This window comes from Zalophus californianus, chromosome 15 (genome assembly GCF_009762305.2).
Source record: "Zalophus californianus isolate mZalCal1 chromosome 15, mZalCal1.pri.v2, whole genome shotgun sequence".
In the NCBI taxonomy this organism is placed as follows: Eukaryota; Metazoa; Chordata; class Mammalia; order Carnivora; family Otariidae; genus Zalophus; species Zalophus californianus.
The window spans coordinates 68,946,747-68,971,216 of record NC_045609.1 but is presented as its reverse complement, the minus strand read 5'-3'; the positions used below and the strand labels follow the sequence as shown (position 1 = coordinate 68,971,216).

At 35.6% G+C, this 24,470-nt stretch overlaps 1 protein-coding gene across 1 annotated transcript in view; it reads right to left on the bottom strand.

Moving 5' to 3' along the window:
- SMC3 (structural maintenance of chromosomes 3) overlaps positions 1-24,470 on the bottom strand; it is a 39,060-nt gene that overhangs the window by 6,636 nt on the left and 7,954 nt on the right. Inside the window, exons 4-21 of the mRNA XM_027596605.1 lie at positions 22,588-22,655; positions 21,085-21,156; positions 20,639-20,718; positions 20,081-20,159; positions 17,208-17,325; positions 15,491-15,666; positions 14,844-14,924; positions 14,444-14,608; positions 14,022-14,143; positions 12,815-13,028; positions 10,280-10,383; positions 9,482-9,581; positions 8,900-9,060; positions 8,414-8,555; positions 5,890-6,040; positions 3,386-3,538; positions 1,587-1,738; positions 667-825 (exon numbers count right to left, since the gene is read on the bottom strand). Of these exons, the coding sequence (XP_027452406.1) occupies positions 667-825; positions 1,587-1,738; positions 3,386-3,538; positions 5,890-6,040; positions 8,414-8,555; positions 8,900-9,060; positions 9,482-9,581; positions 10,280-10,383; positions 12,815-13,028; positions 14,022-14,143; positions 14,444-14,608; positions 14,844-14,924; positions 15,491-15,666; positions 17,208-17,325; positions 20,081-20,159; positions 20,639-20,718; positions 21,085-21,156; positions 22,588-22,655 (2,297 nt within the window). The remainder of the gene's footprint in view (positions 1-666; positions 826-1,586; positions 1,739-3,385; positions 3,539-5,889; positions 6,041-8,413; positions 8,556-8,899; positions 9,061-9,481; positions 9,582-10,279; positions 10,384-12,814; positions 13,029-14,021; positions 14,144-14,443; positions 14,609-14,843; positions 14,925-15,490; positions 15,667-17,207; positions 17,326-20,080; positions 20,160-20,638; positions 20,719-21,084; positions 21,157-22,587; positions 22,656-24,470) is intronic.

Sequence of the window (24,470 nt, the reverse complement as noted above, 5' to 3'; positions counted from 1 at the left end):
GGACCTGCAATAGAAAGCCCTGTATTTTCTTCATTTTCTGTCTTACCTATTCAGAATGCTAAGTTTGTGTGCTTGATTCTTTTTATAAGACATGCCGCCAAAAATATTTACCTATTTTTCATTTTTTGGACTTAGTATTTACGTCTCTGTAATACAAAAATCAAATGTTTAACCAAGGGGTGTCTGGGTGGCTCAGTCCATTTAGCATCCAACTCTTGATTTTGGCTTGTGTCATGATCTCAGGGTCCTGGGACTGAGACCCAGGTCAGGCTCTATGCTCGGCATGGAGTCTGCTTGACCCTCTCACCCTGGCTCCTCCCCCCACTCATGCTCTAATAAATAAAATCTTTAAAAAAAAGTTTAATCAAAAACAGTATTAATTATATAAAGGTAGAATGATCAAAAGAGACAGCAAAGCTAACAAGCTCAATCTTACTAATAATAAAAGTGCATTAAAGAAGATGAAGAAAATGAAGACTTCTTGTATAATCCTAACATACCCAGAATGGTGTAGAAAAACTTACTTACTCTTACAGATATGAGAAGTTCAAGTCTCATTTTTCTATTTTCTCAAAGTTCCCTTCTTCTGCATTCCCTTAGTAGCAAGAAACTTTTTACAACAGTCAATTATAAATGAAAATTTATACTTATATAAATTGTACTTGCCTGCTGAAGTTGACGAATTTCATCATTCAGGGCATCTACTCTCTTCTGATCTTCCAGACTAAGTTGTGAAAGCAAATCAGTTCCCAGTTCTGCTTTCAACGATTCTCTGGTGGACTCCATAGCATGCAAACTTGCCTCCAAACTTTGTAAGCTACGTTGCTATGTGACAGATCATCCATTTATTAATAAACGTGTTAGTCACTGTATTACTAATAGTGAAAAATTGAGAACAATCTATTTGATATTAAAGTGAACTGAATCATATCAACTCAAGTAACTATTAGGTATCCACTTAATTTGATAATTAGAACTAAGTAGCAGTAAGAAAAATACTTATGATACAATACTATCAGGGCATGTGGGACCAATCATATTCCATGACTGAATCATATAAAAATCTTCTTACATATTAAATATTAGTAAGAACAAAAAGAGAAGACTGCTAGAACGTGTTAGGGTGGTATAGTTGGGCAATTAAAAACTATTGTTTTAGTACTACTGATGAACTAAACAGTTTTTGTTAAAGCTTATGAGACTAATGTATTACTTGTAATTTAGCAATAATAGTTCGGCTTCTACCTGTTTAACAGAATTTGGATAAAATATTTAAACAACTCCATAAAAAGTGCTTAACAGACAAAAATGATTACTAACAAATTAATGATCATCAGAAAATACTATTATGCTATAGCTCAAAATGCCTACTTGTTCACTGAAGCTGGACAATCTGAATGTGGACTACAAAATGAGACTTTGGTTACCCATGGGTGTAAGTACAGTATAGATAGGGGAAGTCCAAAAGTATAGGTCTACAAAAAATGGAACATATAAACTCCAGATAATAACCTATGTAACATACGGTCCATCCCAATTCTAAATAATTAAAATAGATCTGTAACAAAAGGGACATACTTACGAACCTTTGGCATAAAGGTTTTCTCTGACTGCTGCCTCTTCTCTTTTAACATCTTCATTTCTGATAATATGCTATCTCGAGATGCTTTAAATTTCCTTTGCTGGGTCTCTATCTGCTGCATTTGGTTCATCAACTGATCAATTTCATTATTAATCCATATACAAGGCTAAGGAAAATTCTCTCTAGTTCTTTTAAAAACATGTGTATCCCCTCCCTTCCTTTTCTTTACCTCCAAATAAAAGTTATTTCCTGAAATTTATGGACCATAACAACGCTAAATTAAATACTACACTGTGCTATATCATAAAGAAGCTTAAAACATTTTACCCCACCATTTCTCTCAAAATAACATATATTTTACTTAAAGCTATATAAAAACAAAAATTCTTGGGAAACCCTAAGAGAATCTGAATGAGGTATATATTTTTTTGTATCTTTTCAAGAAATATTTACTGTGTAATCTATTATGCTTAAAGCACTATAGAAGGTAGTTATGTATGAAGAGGAGGTCTTGTCCAATGTAGCAAAATAATACCACCTAGCTGGATTATTAAATACAGGAAGGTAGTTGATGTATGCTGTCAATATCCTTTTTCTTAGTGTTTCCCAATGTTTTCTTTGCGCCAACATCTTGCCAAATTTGGGCAGTTCTAAATATGCTCTGCAGACCCCTGCAAAATCAAAACTAACATGTTTATTTACCTTTTGCTCTGTGCTGCTGCTTGCACTGATGGCACAGAAGCTATAAACCCACTTAAAAAAAAAATTTGCCACTTTCAATTAAGAATATCCCAGGGGTGCCTGAGTGGCTCAGTCGGTTAAGTATCTGCCTTTGGCTCAGGTCACAATCCTGTGGTCCTGGGATCGAGCCCCACGTCAGGCTCCCTGCTCAGGAGGGAGCCTGTTTTTCCCTCTCCCTCTCCTCCCCTGTTCCTGCTCTCTAGCTCACTATCTCCAAAAAAAAAAAAAAAAAAAAAAAAAATCATTAAGAATATTCCAACGACTCAGTAAAAATGGTTTTTCTTGATGCTTGAGTACCTATTAGGTAATCTTGGCACCCAATGTGGGGCTTAAACTCATGACCCAGAAATCAAGAGTTGGATGCTCTACCGACTGAGCATGGTAGGTACCCCCCTCAAGTATCTACATTTTTTAAATTGTGTGATGTAATTCAAAGTATACATAAAACACTTTTGCCTTATACCAAAGTACTGGGGTTAATTTAAGAAAATGCAGAGGTACAATGCTTCTGTTGTGAGCTAAACTAGCCACTCTTCATGGAACACCAGTTTTATTTGAAAGAAGTGAAAGTACTATGTTTACTAAGACTTGGATTTTGACAGCCTTTCTCCACTAATACTACATCTGCACCAAATGACCTTGAAATAGAAATCTAATGCACATTTTCAACCCCTATGTTTAACTTCTATGCAGTATGTGGCATTAGAGGCCTCCAACCCTTCTTCGAAACACCAACCTCGTTTTCTTTCTACAATTCTGACCAATCCTCCTCAGTTTCCTCTATAACTTTAAATTTTAGTGCACCTCAGGTTCTTTGCTCTCAGAAATAGACTGACTCACTGCTATCAGTTTTAAATATTAACAGCTAAGGAAAGAATCAATGTTACAAGAGTTTTTTCCTTGTCTTCAGAAGTTAACTTTTGACAATATAAGCTCCCATGCTTCAATAAAAGCCAAATGTGGAATTTTTTCCCCACTGTATGAGAAAACACACTTAACATGTAAAAGATTACATATTTCAACCCAAACAGTCCTCCACCGTAGCACAAGACAAAAAGATATTTTCAATATTTCTGCGCAGGTTTTCATTGAGCTTTGCTTCAAGCTCACCTAGTTCTTCTTCTGCTTTTCTAACATCTTTTTGCAATTCAAGTCTAGACTTCCTTGTGTCATAATAACCTCCGGTTAGAGCACCCCGATGACTAACTTGGTCACCTATAAACAAAGCACAAGGAAGGTAGAAATTCTGTGTAACAATTTCTTTATTCAGTGATAAATTGATTTATAATCAAACAACTAATTTAAAGGCTTTACCTATTTAATGAGAATTTAAAAGGATTTAAGCCACTATGAAAAACTTTTGCTTTCCAACTGTTAAAATTTGCATTAAAAAAAGGTGCCTTCTAGGTGAACCTGAACATCTGCCAGAAAGGAAGGAAGTGCTAAAGACCAAGAGGGACAGATCAAGAGGACACAGGACTTGGGAGTTTGGAATTCCACTGGCTGTGTTTGGGAAAATGTGAACATCAACAATAATAATGGCAAGTCTTCAGAAGTTTTTTGAATGCTTTTAAAAGCATAGAGATAGGGGTGCCTGGGTGGCTCAGTTGGTTAAGCATCTGACTCTTGATTGAAGCTCAGGTCATGATCTCAGGGTGTTAAGACTGAGCCCTGTATCAGGCTCTGCACTGAGCATGGAGCCTGCTTGAGTCTCTCTCTCTCCTCTCTCCCCACCCCTGCTAGCTCTCTTTCTCTTAAAAAAAAAAAAAAAAAAATACAGAAGCCTTGAAAGAATTTAAGAATCACCATTTGGAAACCCCCAGTGTATTGAGTCAAATCACTGGTAAAAAAATTGTTGGGGTGGGGTGCTTGGGTGGATCAGATGGTTAAGTGTCTGCCTTCATCTCAGATCACCATCCCAGAGTCCTGGGATCAAACCCCACATTGGGCTCCTGGCTCAGCGGGGAGTCTGCTTCTCCCTCTCCCTCTGTCTCTCCCCTGCTCATGCTCCCTCTAGCTGTCTCAAATGAATAAAAATCTTAAAAAAAAAAAAAAAGTTGTTGGGGAACCTGATATTCATGTTTTCTTAAAGGATAGTCCCACATATCACTTATTAATTCCGAAGAGGAAAGGGCACCTTTACAACTGAGAGATTGCTACTGGTCAAACTTAGCATCACTAACAGTGGGACACATTGTGTGATGCAGTAAGAATATACATCACTCATGCCAAGAATGTTTAAACTAAATCTCACGATGAGGAAGCAGGAGGACAAATCCAGAAAATGGGACATTCTATGAGAAAGTCAATTTCCTGAGGGTGGGAAAGAACAGGAGCTGTCCTATATTGAAAGAATCCAAAGAGAGGACATTGCATGCATCCCTGATCAGATCCTGGACATAAAATTATTTTGGGACAACTGGGAAAATTTTAATGTACTTTTTAAATGATATTACTGGGTTATGTTAAATTACTTAGGTGTAACAATGATACCTGGGGCTTAGGAGAGTGTCCTTACTTTTATGAGATATACATGCTTAACTTTTAGAAATAAAGCATAATAATTTTTATAACTTATTCTCAGAGGTAGTTCAAAACAGCAAAAAAAAAATATCTATAAAGATAAAGCTGGGGGGGTGTGTTACCTTCTTTCATCAATAAATAAATTATAAAGAAAAGGAAAAAATTGAAAAATGAAAGGTGAACTTATATACCAGAGGTTCTTAACCTAGACTCCATGGATAAAATTCAGGATATCCATGACTTAGGTAGGAAAAAAAATTTACATCTTTATTTTTATTTTTTTTAAAGATTTTATTTATTTATTCATGAGAGACAGAGGGAGAGAGAGAGGGAGAGAAGGAGAGATAGAGAAGCAGAGGGAGAAGCAGGCTCCCAAGGAGCAGGGAGCCGGATGCAGGACTCGATCCCAGGACCCTGGGATCATGACCTGAGCCGAAGGCAGACGCTTAACCATCTGAGCCACCCAGGCGCCCTACATCTTTATTTTTATACTACAAAATGAAATTTAGCAATGCCTTCTGTTATAACAAATAAGAATCACAGTGGTATTATCAGTACTTGTAACTTTGTTACCAAGAGAAATAACAGCTATTTTCTATCAGATTATATTTGTTGCAAATCTCAAAATATTGTTTACATGTATCAGTACTTCCAAGTTTTATTTATTAGACCCACTGCTAAATCTTGTTTTTGAATACTTTTAAGAATAAATTATGTCATATTTGAAAAAATATTGTGATTACCATGTCAGTATGATTGGTTTCGTGATCCAAAGCATTTTATTTTATGCACTTAAAAATATTTTGAGAAAGGGCTCATAGGCTTTACCAAAGAGCCAAAGGAGTCCACAGTGCAAAAAACGTTAAGAATCCCTACTACAGATCAAATGATTATACTTAAGAGACATCAACTAAATATGAAGTGTGGATCCTGTCTGGACTCAAACCATTTAAAAATGATAAAAAACTGGACATGAATTTTGAAATACTCTTAAAACTAAAATGGAATTTATCTGTTCAAAGCTAAGAATTACTATTACAAACCTTCCAGGGTAATGCAGTCCATAGTAAAAGCACGGGCTAGCTGGGTTGAAACTTCCATGCTACGACAAATAAGTGTTTTCCCAAACACATGTTTGAAAGCTTTGTCAAATCTGGGATTGTACCTCAATTTACTTATCATAGGAATCGCATCCTAAAAATGAATATTTTGTCAGGATAGAGATCACAACACAGTTAATTAAAACATGCTAGCAAAATTATGAATTACATCTTTATGAAATATAAACACAAATGCCTTCATTTTATTCTGAAGAAGTTAGAAAAATCACTCTACTGAAATATCCTGGAAATTACGTTCATGTAATCATCCAAGTTTTCAAGAGCAGAGAAAAATGACAGAGTTTAGTGGCTCTGGAGTCAGCTCAAGTTCAAATCCTAGTTCTGACACTCATCAGATGTATGCTCTGGACAAGCTGCTTAACTTCTTCATTTAATAGTTATTCATCTACAGAACTGCAGTAGCAGCACTTTCCTGATAAAGTTGTTAAGACTAGACTAGACCAGACAAACTAATAATATGTGAAACACATAGGATAGCATCTCTCACACAGAGGGGCTATAGGGGCACCTGGGGGGCTCAGTCAGTTGAGCGTCTGACTTTTGATTTTGGATGAGGTCACGATCTCAGGGTTGTGAGATCAAGCCCCATGTAGGGTTCCAGGCTAGGCATGGAGCCTGCTTAAGATTCTCTCTCCCCCTCCCTTCCTCTCCCTCCACCTCCCACCTTCTTGCTCCCCCTGCTGGCTTGCGCTCTAAAAAAAAAAAAAAAAAAAAAAAAAAACGGCTAAAAAAATGTACACTAATACTATTTCCTCAAAATGTTTTCATTTTGTTATATATATGTTTTAGGTATTCAGGAAAATATTTTTTATATAAAATTTTCCCTTTTTACATTCTTCCAAACTATTAGGAAAGGATTTTTCTAATTTTCAAATTAGGAAATATAACCTAAAACAGTGCAATAAATATGTTAAGCTTAAATTAATAATTACAAAGAGAACACCAATGTAACTACCACGGAGGACAAGAAATAAAACACTGCTGACACTAAGAAGTGTGCCCTTTTCCTAATCACATTACCTGTTGGAGATGACCACTATCATAACTTTTGTGATAACCATTTCCTTCTACTTCTTTCAAATTCTATCATCTAAGTTTAGTTTTATGTGTTTATTTATAAGATTTTATTTATTTGGGGAGAGTGGTGAGGGGCAGAGGGAGGAGAGAGAGAATCTCAAGCAGACTCCCTGCTAAGTGTGGAGCCTGGTCTCAGCCGATGTGGGGCTCGGTCTCAGGACTATGAGGATCATGACCTGAGCTGAAATCAAGAGTAAGACGCTTAACCAACTGAGCCACCCAGGTGCCCCTGTCTGTGTGTTTAAAGGGAACCATACCATATGCATTCTTCTTCTTTTTTTTTAAGATTTATTTATTTATTTGAGAGAGAGCACGAGAGGGAAGAGAGTCAGAGGGAGAAGCAGACTCCCTGCTGAGCAGGGAGCCCGATGTGGGACTCGATCCCGGGACTCCAAGATTATGACCTGAGCCGAAGGCAGTCGCTTAACCAACTGAGCCACCCAGGTGCCCCACTACATGCATTCTTGAGTCTTGCTTCATTCACAGCATCACATCTGTGATTACATTTTCCTCCCCAAAACTTAAAGGATAATTTATAGATTTAAAGAAGAAAAAGGTAGACCCTTTAAAGCAGCTTTTAAGACTCTCACTGTACCAGGAGCACCTGGGTGGCTCAGTTGGTTAAGGATCGCCTTCGGCTTAAGTCATGATCCAGGGGTCCTGGGATCAAGCCCCGCGTAGGGTTCCCTGCTCACGGGGGTAGTCTGTGTCTCCTTCTCCCTTTGCCCCTCCTCCCTCTCATGCTAATAAATAAATAAAATCCTAAAAAAAAAAAAAAAGGATTCTCACTGTTCCACTTAAATTGTTACCATTATCATAGAGTTTCAGCTTTAACCTCAGACTAGGAGAGTAAAATAGTTCCTAATACCATCAACATTCTGAAACTAAATGCCTCAAAGCAATTACATTTTTCTCAAGAACACTGAGGAATATTCTCAATCCATTTAAAGTATACCAGCAAGTAACAAAAGCAACATTGTTTTCAGGGCCTGTTATCTTACTAAACATTTTTATTTAATTTATAAGCCATTTAAAAAGTATATTCAAAAAACTTAAAAAATATTTACTTCAAATGACAGTTCCTCAGGGATTTCTTCTCCTTAATTTTGTCACCCTGGGATAATCTCTCAGAGTAGCCTGTACTTACGTATTTTAACAGTTTACACATTTGCAGTGATTTGTTTCATGTGTTGCCTGTGACCTATCTCCCTTCCCATCCCTACCCAGTAGTGACCGTGCTGTAACAGAAGCATGTTTATCTCACAGACCAGTGAATCCTAACGTACAGTGCCTGTGCACTAGCATGTGCTAACCACAAGAAGAAATAACTTACTGAAAGAAAGATAGACCTTCACACACACCAACTCACATTGGTTTCAGGATAGGCAGTATCCCTGACATCTAACTTGTTAAGAGGAAGAAAAGTGACCTCTCCAGGAAGATTCATTTTATTAAACTCCATCAAAATCTTTGTGCTGACTTCATCTGAATCAACAATATGATAAAATAACCTGCATGTAAACAAAACAAGACACATCTTTATTGCTAGACTTTAAAGTGCTATAAACATTTAGGCAAACAATTTACTTTTTTTTCTATGCAAACCAATTTGTACTGGGGTAGGGTGGGAGGGAAACTACTTAGAAAATTCCAATGAGGAGAAGGAGAGGAAGCCCCAAAAGGGATAGTTTTAGCTTCTACAGTTAGGAATACTTAACATGTACATCTTTAAAAAATTAAATAAGCAACTAGGATAAAAGAAGGTAATGGGAGACAGATTACACTAAAATTCCAAAAAGCTGCTTCTTATTCCTTCTTTCCTTCAAAAATTCAAAATATCAAACAAAAACTTTACCTGTTGCCAGCAGTGACTTCCACGCATGTGTAGAAAGCAGGCTCACATTCGAAGTTATTCATCACAATGCCGTGATAGCCATTTTGAACATGCTGGTTTATTCCTTTCCTACGAAAGTGGTCCAGGACTTTGTTTATGCTGTCTATTCCATTTAAAATTGCCTGTTAAATTGTCAGAAGTGAAAAATATTAAAATAATATTTCCAGTGGCACTCCTGCTGGTAAGAAACAAATCCATTACTTTATACATTAAAAAATACTTCAGAGATTAAACTAAATACCCTCCCCAATGCCACATCACCCCCTTGAAAAATGCCAACTACATGAAACATTTTATTATGGGTTCTGTTCTGACACTAACATTAAAAATGAGACTCTTCATCTGAAAATCAAAAGCGTTATCATTAATGCATGGGTTGTAGTAAGGCTGCTTAAACACGACCCATCATTTCAAATTTAGAGGACAAGTGATTTACACTCTTATTTATCACCTGAAACCAAGGACTTAGAGCTTGAAAACTAACAAATTCTTGTGTAATAATTGGCTCAATGTAAACTGAAGTAATAAAAAGAACCTGCTCACCTTTCCTGTTGCTGCTCTAAGAAGTTGCTGTTTCTTTTCAAGATCTTCTCTTTTAGCAGCAAGTGCTTGCTGTTCTGCATTCTCCTCTCTCCACAAGTAACTAATCAATAAAAATTAGACTGTCTTTAATTTTAAAAGCATTAAGATGCACCAACAGTATATAAATTAGGGTAAAATACTGAAAAAAGTATAAAATTTGAATAGTTCATTTACAACTTTTTAAGATTTTTAAAAAGATTTTATTTGAGAGAGCGAGCAAGCATGCGCACAACTTGGCAGGGGGTGGGTGAAGCAGACCTCCCTGCTGAGCAGGAAGCCCAGCTTGGGGCTCGATCCCAGCACACTGGGATCACGACTTGAGCCAAAGGCAAACGCTTAACTGACTGAGCCATCCAGGAGCCCCAAGAGTTTTTTCAAGTAATTTCTACACCCAAAGTGGGGCTTGAACTCACAACCCCAAGATCAAGAGTTGCATATGCTCCACCAACTGAGCCAGCCAGGTACCCCTAGCTCATTTATAGCTTAAAGACCATTTAACAGCCAGTAATTAGTGTTACTCAAAAAAATTAAGGCATCGGGGCACTTGGTGGCTCAGTCATTAAGCATCTGCCTTTGGCTCAGGTCATGATCCCAGGGTGCTGGGATCGAGCCCCACATCGGGCTTCCTGCTCCACGGGAAGCCTGCTTCTCCCTCTCCCACTCCCCCTGCTTGTGTTACCTCTCTCACTATGTCTCTCTCTGTCAAATAAATAAATCTTAAAAAAAAAAAAATTAAGGCATATTTTAGTCTATACTAACTTTCTTTCACTTTGTAATTCATCTTTCTTATTTTTTACTTCGTAGTATTTTCTGTCCAGTTCTTCTACTCGAGCTTTGACTTCATTAAGATCCTGATCCAGTTTCTATGGAAATAAAAATAATTTAAACTTAAAATCCAATTTCAGGCAAACTAGTCCATAGTGAGAGCGAGATCAGTAGTTGCTAGGGGAAGAAGGAAGGGGAAACATTTTGGGGTGATGAACAGGCTTGTTATCTTAAGTGTGGTCATGATTTCACAGATGCAAAACTTATCAACTTATCAAAGATACATTTTAAACACACACAATTTATCATTATGTCAACTGTACCTTAATAAAGCTATTAAAAAATCCAATTCTAACTTTTAAAAAAATGCCTTTAGGCAAAAGAGCACATCAAGAGAAAATATAAACCATAAAATGAATTACTCTAAAAATACTGCTAAAATAGAATAAATTTACTCACTAATGATCTAAACCTTTCTACTAGAATTTTAGAAGAAAACAATACATTCACACAATCTCAAAATACTGCACTCAATAGTTTTCACACCATTCCCTCTACACACATACGACAGATTGAGGATTATACTAAGAAGCAAAAGGCCATTCTACATAATTCAATCAGCACTATAAAATCATCTCTAACCAGTATAAAGGACAGACTTCACCAGTGGAAGGTGTAGCTGAAATACTGCAAATATAATGAAGTTCAAGCTTGAGAAAGAATGAATAAAAACTACTGAAAAATCTTGGCTCTTCACCAGGCTGTTTCAAAAAGAGCATTTGTTGAGGTTGTTTCCATGAACTCATGACAAACACATTTTCTTTCTTTTAGGAAAGGACACGTAGCTATCACAGCTGAAACTACACTAATTTCCAAATAACTAACTACTGGAATCAACCTGTGTTTTCCATTCCCTCCATAAAATATCCTGACCAAAGCACACTGGACTCTAGAGGTTAGGAGGCTACTGTCTATTACTCCTGGTCACTTTTCTACCAGTTATTTATGATTACAGAGCCAGTTGGCTTTGCTCCCCACTATGTTTTCATTTATGCTGTGATTACATTGAATATTAAACAGAATATGAAGACAAAGAAAAGAGTTGTTTCTTTAAAAACTTGACTTAGTTCTGGATACACTCAATGGTGACTCACTAAAAATTGAATTAAATGGAGAAATCAACTCTAAAAGATCGAGAAATAACATAATACATAAACACATATATTAATATGTAATATGTACTTTATAACAAAATACCGTAATTCAAAATGTCAAATCACAAAGTTTTAAAACTAGAAAACTGGTCCAGATTACAAAAGATAACAGAAATATGACAACTAAATGCAATACATGATCCTAGATTGAATCCTGAATTCTGTTCTCATCCAGCTTTAAGGAGAACTATATTTACATATGTGGCTCCTAACAAAAAAGTCCCCTGAGAACTCCCAATCACTACTCATACTCAAAAGAAACATCTTGGGCTCTACATGAAAAGACTGGTGTGTACTCCGGTGGGGGAATGTTGATAATGGGGGAGCCTATGCATTTGTGGTAGTAGGAGGTATATGGGAAACCTCTGTACCTTCCTCCCAATTTTGCTATGAACCCAAAACTACTCTAAAAAATAGCCTTAAAAAAAGATTGGTACATGAGCAAACATTTATCTTAAGCAAAATATTTATGATATACATAAATATATGTATGTTTACATGTGTATAAACACAAATACTATTACATATAAAATTTAATATACATACATATATGAAGATTTTATGCATCTAGTGACTTTGATATAAACCAATAACCAACTGGTGCAGATCTCATGAGGTAAGAGGGTTCCTCTGTGTAGGTACATACATAACTTCTTCACCCTACACTCGTCCTACATAATCCCTTCTCATCGCTTCTATCATCCTATATACAGCCACACATAACACTTCACAAAGCATTTTCCCCCTTTCTCATTTTAAACAACATGAGATCTTTCTTATTCTGGAAGTGATTTTTATCTTCTACTTCAATTTTTAAGAAAATGCTACTAAACATGCACAGTACATAATGTTTTATTCATTTAGAAAATCTTGTAAAATCACCACTGCCTTAACCAACAAAAAATATATTCTGCAGTAAGTTATTGACAGAGAATTGTAAAAGACTGTAAAAATGGAAAAAAAATTAGTTACTCTGAAATTATATTTTAGACTTATCACATTAAAATTAAGGGTAGTTCAGGAACATTCTACCAATTCATAAAAAATATATTTTAAAATATACTCGATCTACATGAACACTCACGGATATGGAAAAAAATCTTCCTTGAAAAGGAAAACTACCATATAAATATTAATGTATATGTATAAATATTATGTATATAAATATTAAATTGTGCTGGTCTTTTCTAAACAAGTACCCGTTTTGTGTATTTTAAGAGTAGCAATGTATTGTTCAAAAATAAAACTTAAAGAAATAGGTAAAATGTACATGTCTTCTGAAAAATTTTCACAAAGCAGCTATAAAAGTTCTTACGTTATACTGCTCCAGGTTTTTCTCTTTATTTGCCTCAGTGTCCTCCAAATCCTTATGAATAGCAGCAATCTGTCTTTTCTTGTCATTAATAGCCTGATCTAAAGACTTGAGTTCCTTTTTAATCCATTTATCCCTTTCTTCCTTTGATGTAAACTGGCTTCCTCGACCCTGCTTTGCATAAAGATCTGTTCTTTCCTGGGTAGCTTGGGCCAATCTATATAAGACAGAAGAAAAGAATGGATTAAAAAGGAGACGAGAAAATAAGTTTAACTACAATTGTTATGTCAAGAACACAGAGATAACAGCCATTTTCAAAATTCCGTAAAAAAATATAAAAAGCAACTGGTATCTAATAGAGCTCCTTGGGCTAGTACTATATAAATTTCATTTTGAAAAGTCACAGTTAAAGTCATGTGAAACAGCCCATATCCTAAGGATTTCGGGCAATGTCTTTACTCCAGTTCTGGGTTAGTCAGTAAAGCTAGAGACAGTTCTAATATCCTATCTCAGAAATTTTCAAACTATATTTAACTATATAAACATTTCTAATTCCTTACAATAGAAGACACTATCAAGGTTAAAAGGCAAGAGAAAGACAAAGAAAATATTTACAATACACAGAATACTAGAACAAATACAGATTATAAACCACCTTATCAAACAATAAGAAAAAAAATCAGAAAAAAGGGGCAAAGTAAATAAACAATTCACTAAAACAAATACTGGTGGCATAAAAACATAATAATGCACTAAACCATGAAATCAGCAAAAGCTGGCATGTTCAATCTACATATAGATACCAAAATGTCTAGATGCTAAAACAGCAATAAAAAAAGGAAATAGGATGAAACAAAGTAAGATGTCATGTGGGTAAAAAACAAAACAAAAAAACAAACCACCATCCATGTTTTAAGAAGTCCAACAACATCTAGGCAAGTTATTTATCTTAGGCAAGCTATTTAACCTCCCAGAGCCTCAAATTTGAACTTACAGTGAGGACAATGTGAATGTCTTAGGGCTTCTAAGTGAAAAAAATGTACGTGATATGTATACAGTAACGCTTGGCCCACAGTAGCTGTTTAACACAGGCTATTACTTTGAAATTGGATTTAACTTTTGCCCTTAACTGTGTCTTAACTCATAACTATTTAGCTTTCACAGAGAACTATGTAGAAAGGTAGAAGTGTTGGTGAAAGAAATCCCAGACCTAGCAATTCCTCGCTCTTCTTTTTCTTTCACACTGTTGAATTTAGGTTCTGTTTCTGCCAGTTCTTTCTGCTTTTCTTCTATTTTTTCAAGCAGTTTCTGCCTCTCTTTTAATAAGCGTTTCTGTAAATAAAGCAGGATAAGTAAAAATGCAACCTTAAAAATTTGTTTAAGTTTAGCATAAAATATTTTCTCATGAAAAAAAAATTCATGAGAAAACTAATCCTGCAACATAAAACTAATTTTTAAATAAAAGAAACAAGGAGACAGTATCGAGTTGCTACTTAAGTGAAAATTATTTTAATGTGCCAGATCTACAAAAATATAAGCATGCACCCCCGTCACAGAAAGGATGGTTTTCTGTAATACCTATTCAACTGAACACTTATGTCTTTCATTTTTATTTTTATCATTTTAACTTACCCTTTGTTCACTATTGCCTGCCAATTCATCTTGTAAATCCTTGGCTTTAAGCTCTAACTTAGTCCTCTGCTTAATCTGCTCTTGTCTTTCAGCGCTGAGCTGCTCCTTTTCTTCTTTCATAGCTGAAATTTTTGTTTTCAGTTCTCTAACTTGGCGCTCAATATCCTAGTCAAAAAGTATGAAACAGAAATGAGTCAGACAATTAGAAGTATAAAAGCAGAGTTTTAACACCACTAGTTCTGTCCCTTTTTCCTTCATTTACACTTTCAGTACTACTCTGTCTTTCCAATACTCAATCCCAATGACACCCGTTTGAAGTTACCATTCCATAATTCTGGTACAAAAGGATTTACTGTGGTCAAAAAATATAAGTTAACCTAAGCCTAGTTTATAATCTTACCTCCATCTTATCTCTTGCATCCTGCTGGGCATCTCGCAATTGTCTGGATTTTTCTCCACTAGTCTCTCGCTTAGCAGAAAGCTGGGGGGAACAAAAAGCTGTAATTTCTAACTCATTTTGTATTTTGTTTAATACTTCATAACATGTAGTAAAACTGTAAAATATCTGCTAAAACAAAATCATTCACTTGTTTTTTTAATTTTTAGTGGTTTTAAAGTAGAAAGCTCCTTTAGTTTTAAGTATTACTAAAAAGCCAAGAAAAAAATTCATGAAGTTTTTTTATTATTAAGTAAACTCCACCCCCAACGTGGGGCTTGAACTCATGACCCCGATATCAAGAGTCCCATGCTCCACTGACTGAGCCAGCCAGGCACCCCTTCATGAAGATTTTAAAGGTGGCTTCCCTCATTTTGGTTTGCCTTGCACCACCACCTGATTACATTTCAGATAAAACTATAGCAAGGACCATACAGGTGTAGGCATTTTCCTTGGAATAAATTGAAAGAACAAATTTACTGACCAATGATTTCATTAAGAGGTTTAAAATTTTTTTTTAAGTTTCTATTTAAGAATCCCTGAAAATAGAATGAGCTTGACCTAGTCATTATATAAAATCACTCTGAATTTAAATAACAAAATTCTCTTACCTCATCAAGTTTAGCACGAGTCTCGTTAAGTTCCTGGTTGTAAATGGTATATTCCAGGGCTCGTCTCATTTTATCCCACTTTTGATACTGAGCTAGTTCTTCCTTTTCTTCCTCTAAGGTATGTAATCTCTCTTCAATGTATTTTAACAACTCATTGATTTTTTCCCGTTTGCCCTCTTAAAAAGAAATGAGAGAGGGGTGAAGGAATTGAATAAAATTCTTATGTAAATAATATCTATTCTCAAATATACCATGAGTTAAAATCAATCTTAAGAACTACAGCATTATAGAATAGTATGTGGTAACCAAATCTAAGATACTAAAATGACAAAATGCTTTATTATGAAAAGCATCAGAGAACGTTACACATGGTGACACTTAAGTTTTTATTATTTTAGTTCATATAGAATGTTGTATCAGTTTCAGGTACACAGTACAGTGATTCCATAATTCGATACATTATACAATGCTCACCATAAGTGTAGTTACCATCTGTCACCATATGATGTTATTACAATATCACGGGCTATATTCCCTATACTGTACTTTCCATCTCTGTGACTTAATTTATACATGAAAGTTTTTCCTCTTAATCTCTTTTACCTATTTTACCCATCTTCCCCCTGCACCACCACCCTGGCAACCACCAGGTGGTTCTCTGTATTTATGAGTCTGTTTTGTTTGCTTGTTTTTTTTTAGATTCCAAATATTAGTGAAATCATGTATTTGCTCTTCTCTGACTTATTTCATCAGCATAATACCCTCTAGGTTCATCCATGTTGTCACAAATGGCAAGATCTCATTTTTTTTAAAAGTGGCTAGGGAATACTCCATTGTATACATATACCACACCTTCTTTAACCACTCGTCTATTGATGGACACTTAGGTTGCTTCTACCTCTTGGCTACTGTTAAGTAATGCTGTAATAAACATATGGGTGCATGTATCTTTTTGAACCAGAGTTCACTAATTCTTTTATTACATGTGGTTAAGGGCCTCAGTTTAAACTTCCTTTAAAGGCAACTGTGCCTTCCCACAATATTTAAAAAAAAACCCTACTAATATCATTGATGTCACTGATTTTCAACTTTTATAGTAATAGCATCATCTATAACTGCCATATATTGAACACCCACTATATTCCAATCAGGGTGCTACTCTGCTCCTCTACTCACCACCATAAACTATGAAAAAAAATTTTACAGATGGAGAGGTTTTAGACCAGAGAGATCAAGTCACAGTGTCAGTTAATTATTAGTTATTAGTCAGATTTTGAACTCAAGACTGTCTGACTCTTAAGACATGACAGAACACAGAATTTGAAAAGCAAAGTAGGGTTTCCATAAATACATGTACTAAAAAAGATCCAAAGTTTTCCATTTACTTGCTCCTAAACAACTTAAAACCTAATGCCAGCTGACACTTCCAGCAATTTTTTTTGAGGACTGCATCCAATTCTGTTATCCTAACAATGAGGACAGTGGAGGCACAAAATAGTTGACCTACAAAGGCATTATTATCTAACAGCAATTCTTTATTTAAAGAGAAATTATTTGAAATCTCAAAACTTAAAATGTCACAAACTAATTTTCTCTCCATTCAATACGTAGGCAAATTACCAAACAGTATACTGGTGAGAATAGATAGAAGCCTTTCAACTATAATAACACAATGAAAAACTAATTCATAAAACAAGGCAGAATCACATTTCTTTACCTGTTTCTTTCATTAAAGATATGCTTTCTTCTTTTCGTTCATCATATACTCTAGTACCAGCTACTTCTCTTAATAGTTTCAGTCTCTGAGAATCTGGTGCTGTGGCCATCTGGTTGATCTATAAATTTTGGAAAAATAATTATTACGTAGCTACAGATCGCTCTTTAAGAACTCTACCTTGAGTTTTCACAAGCTAAGTTTTGAGTATCACTTCAAGAATGTAATTTGTGCATTGCATATACCTACACACCTATATGTCCTTTATTTAAATGAAATTTATCAAATGCAAATCCAAATAGAATTGATACATTCATCAATCTAATTTTTGAATAAAACTCTACATTAAAAATGAAGGAAGAACAAACATTCCATCACCATACTTTTTCTCAGTCAACACCGTAAGGTATAAAAGATGAACTCCACTTGGAAAGAGCAAAGTATTTTTACAAGGGGGAAACTATCACTCTATATTTTTAAAAAGCTATAATGATACTATTAAAAATATAACAGGGGCACCTGGGTGGCTCAGTTGGTTGAGCGTCCAACCCTTGGTTTTAGCTCAGGTCATGATCTCAGGGTTGTGAAATCAAGCCCTGAGTCCATCTCCATGCTCAGTGCAGAGTCCACTTGAGATTCTCTCCCTCTGCCCCTGCCCCCACTTGTGTGCACTCTCTCTAAAGTAGAATCTTAGGAAAAAAAATAAGTAAATATATATATATAAAACAAAAATGGTATGCATTATTATTACTTTTTAAGTAATACACCCAATATGGGGCTTAAACTCACAACCCCAAGAGTCACACGCTCTACTGACTGAGCGAGCCATCCAGGTACCCCCAAAATGGTATGCTTTAAAGAGAGGCAGATAAAAATAACAGGAGTAGCAACCATTAAATAAAATAAGCAAAAGCATCCTTAAAATCTTAAAAATATATGGCAGGGCATCCAGGTGGCTCAGTCAGTTAAGTGTCCAACTCTTGGTTTTGGCTCAGGTCGTGCTCTCAAGAGCATGTGATGGAGCCCCACATCGGGCTCCACGCTGGGCACAGTCTGCTTGAGATCCTCTCTCTCCCTCTGCCCCTTTCCCCGCTCACACACTCTCTAAAATAAATAAAATCTTGAAAAAATATATATGGCCAAAAAACCACAGAAAGTGGTACAAACTGTCATGCAACTTTAAACAACAAGCATGAGTTTACCATATTCATAAAAATAAAACTAATCATTAAAGGCAAAAAATGCTCTCACTGCATTAAAAAAGTGAAGTGAGTTACTCTCACTTTCACATAAAAAGAGAACCAGCTCTGAACTAAGACAGTATGGTCTATCAAAAGCATATAAATCAAGGAATCCCCCTTCAGATCCTTTTTTCTTTTTTTTAAAGATTTGTTCATTTGAGAGAGAGAGAGTGCGAGCACACACACTCGTGTGGGGGGAGGGACCAGGGAAGAGGTAGAGAGAGAATCCCCAAGCAGACTTCCCAGCAAACATGGAGTCTGACACAGGGCCTGATCTCAGGACCTGGAGATCATGACCCAAGCTGAAATTAAGAGTCAGCCACTCAACCGACTAAGCCACCCAGGCACACCCCCTCCTTCAGATCCTTATCCTTGATTACCCCAATTATGGTCATTCAACGTATTCACTTAAAAAATACTTAACAAATGCTTACAGCATTATGCCACTCTTCTGGGCACTGGGAAAGGAGCAATGAACAAACAGAAAAGGTCTTTCCCTCCTGGAACTTACATTCCATGGAAGACAACAAGAAATAAATATACACCAGTACAGTCTAACTGTTAGGAAAAACACAGAATAGAGAAAACATGTAGGGCTGGAGTAAAGGCAATGCTCTTTTAGTTAACTCCTGGATGGCTTATATGAAATGACATATAAGTAGAAACTGAAATGAAGTATAGAGGCCTATGCTGTATGTGCGTAGGGAAGACTCAGATAAGTAGTCTTTCATAATCAGCCTCCTTTTAAAGAAATCCCTTGCTTATAAAGCTGGTCTTTTCAAAAACTTGTTCTGCATTTCCCAAATGCAAAACACCATACTCTTCCTAATCACTTCTCCTGGATGCTACCTTTCCAACACATATCTAAAAATCCTCCAATATGAAATAAGTGGACATTTAAAAAGAATCCAAAGTCCAAAAAACACTACAACAAACTATGAGAACACTGTAGGGTATGTTCTAAAAAAAGAAATTACCTTAGATATAAAGTATATGAAGAAACAGTAGAAAGTTTGTAACTACTAAAAACTATAGAAAATATAATCTCTACAAGAAAAAATAATATGTGGCATTATGGTAGATTTCTGGCAATGTAAGCTAACTATTTTAGCTGTGTGATATATTAAGTAAGAGAGAATTAATTTTAGGAAGTAATTTTTTTCAAATGTTATTTTTACAGAATTTCTATAGTATTTTTTTTTTTTTAAGTTAGGCTTCATGCCCAGCATGGAGCCCAATGCAGGGCTTGAACTCACAACCCTGAGATCAAGACCTGAGCTGACATCAAGAGTCGGACACTTAGCCAGCTGAGCCACCCAGGCACCCCTCTATACTGTTCTTAAATATGATCGTTGTGACTTTCACAAACCAAAAATGTCTTCCAGTACAAGACATTAAGTAATATAGGCCACCAAGAAGACAAAATCCACCAACTGCTGAAATGTTTCTATCCCACTATACAATAGATCTACTTTGTACTTTAAAAGGTAATACTATCAATACAAAATAAATCAATGAAAACAAAAGACATTTTTGCTTCAACTTAACCACTAAAATCAATAAGCCAAGTTCATCATTCAAGGGAATATACTCAGAAAACAAATTCTATAAAAAAAGGACATACAATTTTTTTACCTTTCCTTGTTTTACAATATAATAAGGATTGCTTCGAGAAAAACCAGCACTTTCAAGGAGATTCATCACATCATTTTTCCTGTTAATAAACATTGAAAAAATTTTTTCAGATAAATAACCCAATAAGCAAAAAAACGAAGGCTGACTCCTGGGTTAAGGAGCATGAGGGACTATAGTCATTAAACCATCTATTGTATCAGCCTCAGAGAATCCTGATTCTTTCTTTTCCCCCCCAAATGATATTATCTGTTTGACAGAGAGAGAGAGAGCACGCGCACACACACAAGCAGGCAGAGCAAGAGGGAGAAGCAGGCACCCCGCTGAGCAGAGACCCCCCCAATGCGGGGCTTGATCCCAGCCTCCTGGGATCACGACCTGAGCCAAAGGCAGATGCCCAACCAACAGAGCCACCCAGGTGCCCCAAGAATCCTTTTTCTTATGTTAATGCTCTAAATACTGGTTTGTTGAACACGAGGCATATATAAAACCCATATAATGAGCTAAGTAAAATACTTTCACTCTTTTGTAAAGAAATTAAAATGTAAAGAAAATGCTTACGTGACCATTTTCTTGTCTAGGAAATACTGATCCTTTTTGGCACCAATAACCCTTCTAAGTGAAACTTCTTCTTTATCAATCTAAGAAAAAATGTAAAAGCCTAAAATTAATTTCACAGTAAAAGTGGTAAACTTTTTAGTTAATAAGGTCATTCTAGAGTCCCTAACCATAATCATTATTTTGAAACTTCAATTCTCACTAAAGATATGCTATGAATATCAACTCTTAAAACAGACGCTTTTTCACAACAGCTTACACACCCCCATCTGTTTACTAGAATGTTCATAATTTTAAGACAAAATTAATACGTAAACTGTATAGCTATTTTAGCATAAACTAAATTATAAAAGCTTAAGTACAGTTGTAAATGTTTCAAAGCTTGGAAGAAAGTCAGCTGCATCAATAAATTCTCAACATTATTACTGGGAAAAAAAGCCATTACTCACTGGCAACCGGTTGTCTGAATTATCAAAAATAATCTCCACAAAAGCAGAAATGACACGAGGACCAGTACCCTCCTAAAACATGCAAAAAATAAACATCATTTAAGTGGTATTTTCAAATTCTTTATCTTTTTTTTTTCCTTTAAATACCTTTAAAATTTAGTGCAGGGTAACAAACCTAATTCAATGGAGAAAAATTTCTATCAGACTAGTAATATAACCTTCTTGTCAAAAGAGCAAAGACACTGGCTTAGGATAACAATACTTCTCAACCAAATGGCTTTAGATTCTAACTAAAAACATGAGGACTATTCAAGAGATATCAAAGTCAGATGTATTTCGATCTTGTTCTGAAGACCACTTTATTAGAACCTAAAACCCCAGGCCCACCTAATTCTACCTATTTGCTAATATCTGTAACACTTGAGGCTTTTCTCTTATAGACTCATTTAATGCTGGAAAGGAACCCTAACAAATTATATAATTACTGGAACTCAGCTTTTTAAAACAATTTACAATATGCTACGTAATCCTAAATCTGCTATGAAAAGACACACATTTAACATGTGTCACATATAGGCCAACTTATGACCCAGCTACTGCTATACCAAGTCCAGAGAATTTCCAGAGTTTAGAAACTGTTACTACATAGTGATTCAACACAATAAAGAATGATACTTAAAGAGGCTATTCTTTCAAATGCCAATCTTAGAAACCTAAAAAAAAATTTCATCTAAAAATTCAAGTTTGAGAGAGCAAAATAAAATTCAAGTTTATTTATAAAAAAAATTCAAGTTTAAGAGAGCAAAATAAAAGATAGTGGTTAAAAAAACAAAAACAACCAAAACACCTCCCTAATAACTGTGAGATACTCTATTGAGATATACTAAGGAATTTCACTTTCTGGTTTTAAAACTAATCATAAGCCACATTCAAACCAAAAAGAAATCTTACCATTTTATTACAGCCTTTTATAATTTTTTATCCTTAAATTTCTTTAGTTCGTTATTCATAATTATTCAATGAAAAATTCTAACAATTTTATTTACTATAAATACACTTACCTTTCATATTGGAAAATACTGTTACCATTTGACTTACAAATATGGCCAAAAATAAAACAAGTATGTTGTTTAGTTTGCAACTGTTGCTTCCCTATGCTCCCAATTAACTTCTGGTTCTAAGTCTCAAAATTCCTAATTCCCAATCTCAAACTCTTTTTTTCTCCTCAGCAAACCTGCTTCTGAGCATTACCAGATCATAATCTTAATAAAGAATTTATATGGAAGACATACCCATCTATAGAAAAATCCTACAATTTTCTTACCATTATATAAAAATCATGCATTAATATAGTAGGCTAAACTCCACAGAATACACTTAAGAGAGACTGTATCATGTTTACAAAAGATCTGAAGCCTGAACAAATGATTTTATTTACCAGAATCAACAGTGTAGTTTAAAAAATACATAGTATCAGTAACCTCTCAAAGCAATTTCACTCACATGCAACAAAGCCAATCGCTGTTCCGGACGAAGATGACTGAACTCATCACTAAGAACAAACTGAATTGCTAAAAATACAAAAACGTAACTATTAGTACAGTCTAAAAAAAGATCTGTGCCTTATTTATAACTCCCCATACCTTCTACCAGGTAATGAACAAGGCAGATAAAGTAGATTATCTATTCCATATATGTAGAAGATTTGCATGTATTTCAGACTAATTAGCTTGGAAATGATAAGAAAAATACTAAGAAGTTTCCACTGAAACATTTAAGGGAAGAAAAAGAGAACACTGAGGTAACAAAGAGACATGCAAACTAAAGTCTACCTCTTGATCCAAGTATACACTGAGTGGTTAACACTTTGTTTTTACCCACTAGATATAAATAATACACATCAAAATATTTATTAACAAAATAGAATATATTCCTAGAATATCCTAAACTGGATACTTTTCATCAAAAGAAAGTGAACTAAGTGGGAAATACAGGGACATCATTTCAGATTCCCACCTTCTACTGCAATGCTTGCACTGCCCTTATCTGCTCTAAGAAGCTATTCCTGCTTCCATATAGGGTACCTAACTGGACAACCCTGCCCTAGAAATGAAACTACTCAGCTGTCCTGTTTCCAGTCCACCCAGGAGACCTTTGACATTCTAAGAGTTGAGTGTGCATGTATGAATGTGTACGCTAAGGGTGGAGTGGTTTATCTTTTATAATCACCTTGGGAGAATAGATTCAAATTGCCTTCATCCCCTGGAGATAATGAAGTACTTCTACTCCAATCCCATTCTCTTATCATCACCAAATTACAACCACTGAAGGCCTATTGATTTGTGAGCAGAGATGGGATAGAACCTTTGTTCTTACTAAGTTCCCCGCTATTCCTCAAGCACTACTCAACTAAGAGGTTCAAAAATTTTCAACTTGCTTCTTGTATAGTCCAAAACTATTAAAATGTATTTTCTCTCCGAAGGATTTGTTAACAGAGGCATTATTATACTTAATTGCATTTTTTAAAGATTTGTTTATTTATTTGAGAGAGAATGAGAGTGTGGTGGGGAAAGGCAGAGAGAGAGGGAGAGAGAGTCTCAAGCAGACTCCGTGCTGAGTGCAAAGCCCAACGGGCCAAGATCACAACCTGAGCTGAAACCAAGAGTTGGACGCTTAACTGACTGAGCCACCAGGTGCCCCACTTAATTTTCAAAGCTATTTAACTATTTTTTTTTTAAGATTTTATTTATTTGAGGGTGCCTGGGTGGCTCAGTTGGTTAAGCGACTGCCTTCGGCTCAGGTCATGATCCTGGAGTCGCGGGATCGAGTCCCGCATCGGACTCCCTGCTCAGCGAGGAGCCTGCTTCTCCCTCTAACCCTCTCCCTTCTCATGTACTCTTTCTCTCTCTCTCATTCTCACTCTCTCAAAATAAATACATCTTTAAAAAAAAAGATTTTATTTATTTGAGAGAGAGAATGAGATAGAGAGAGCGATCATTAGGGTCAGAGGGAGAAGCAGACTCCCTGCTGAGCAGGGAGCCCGATGTGGGACTCCAGGATTATGACCTGAGCTGAAGACAGTCGCTTAACCAACTGAGCCACCCAGGTGCCCCTATTTAACTATTTTCAAATTGACAACAGTCTTTTGTTGAATCTGTGATTTTTTACACCCCTCCATCCTTCCAAAAAAAAAAAGATTTAGAAAGCATTTTTTTAGAAGATGAAACAGAGGGGTGCCTGACTGGCTCAGTCAGTAGAGCATGTGACTCTTGATCTTGGGGTCATGAGTTCAAGACCTAGACTGGGTACAAAGCTTACTTTAAAAATAAATAAATAAACAAAACAGAAAGATAAGCCATTCTCCAAAACAGTATTAACTATTCTAC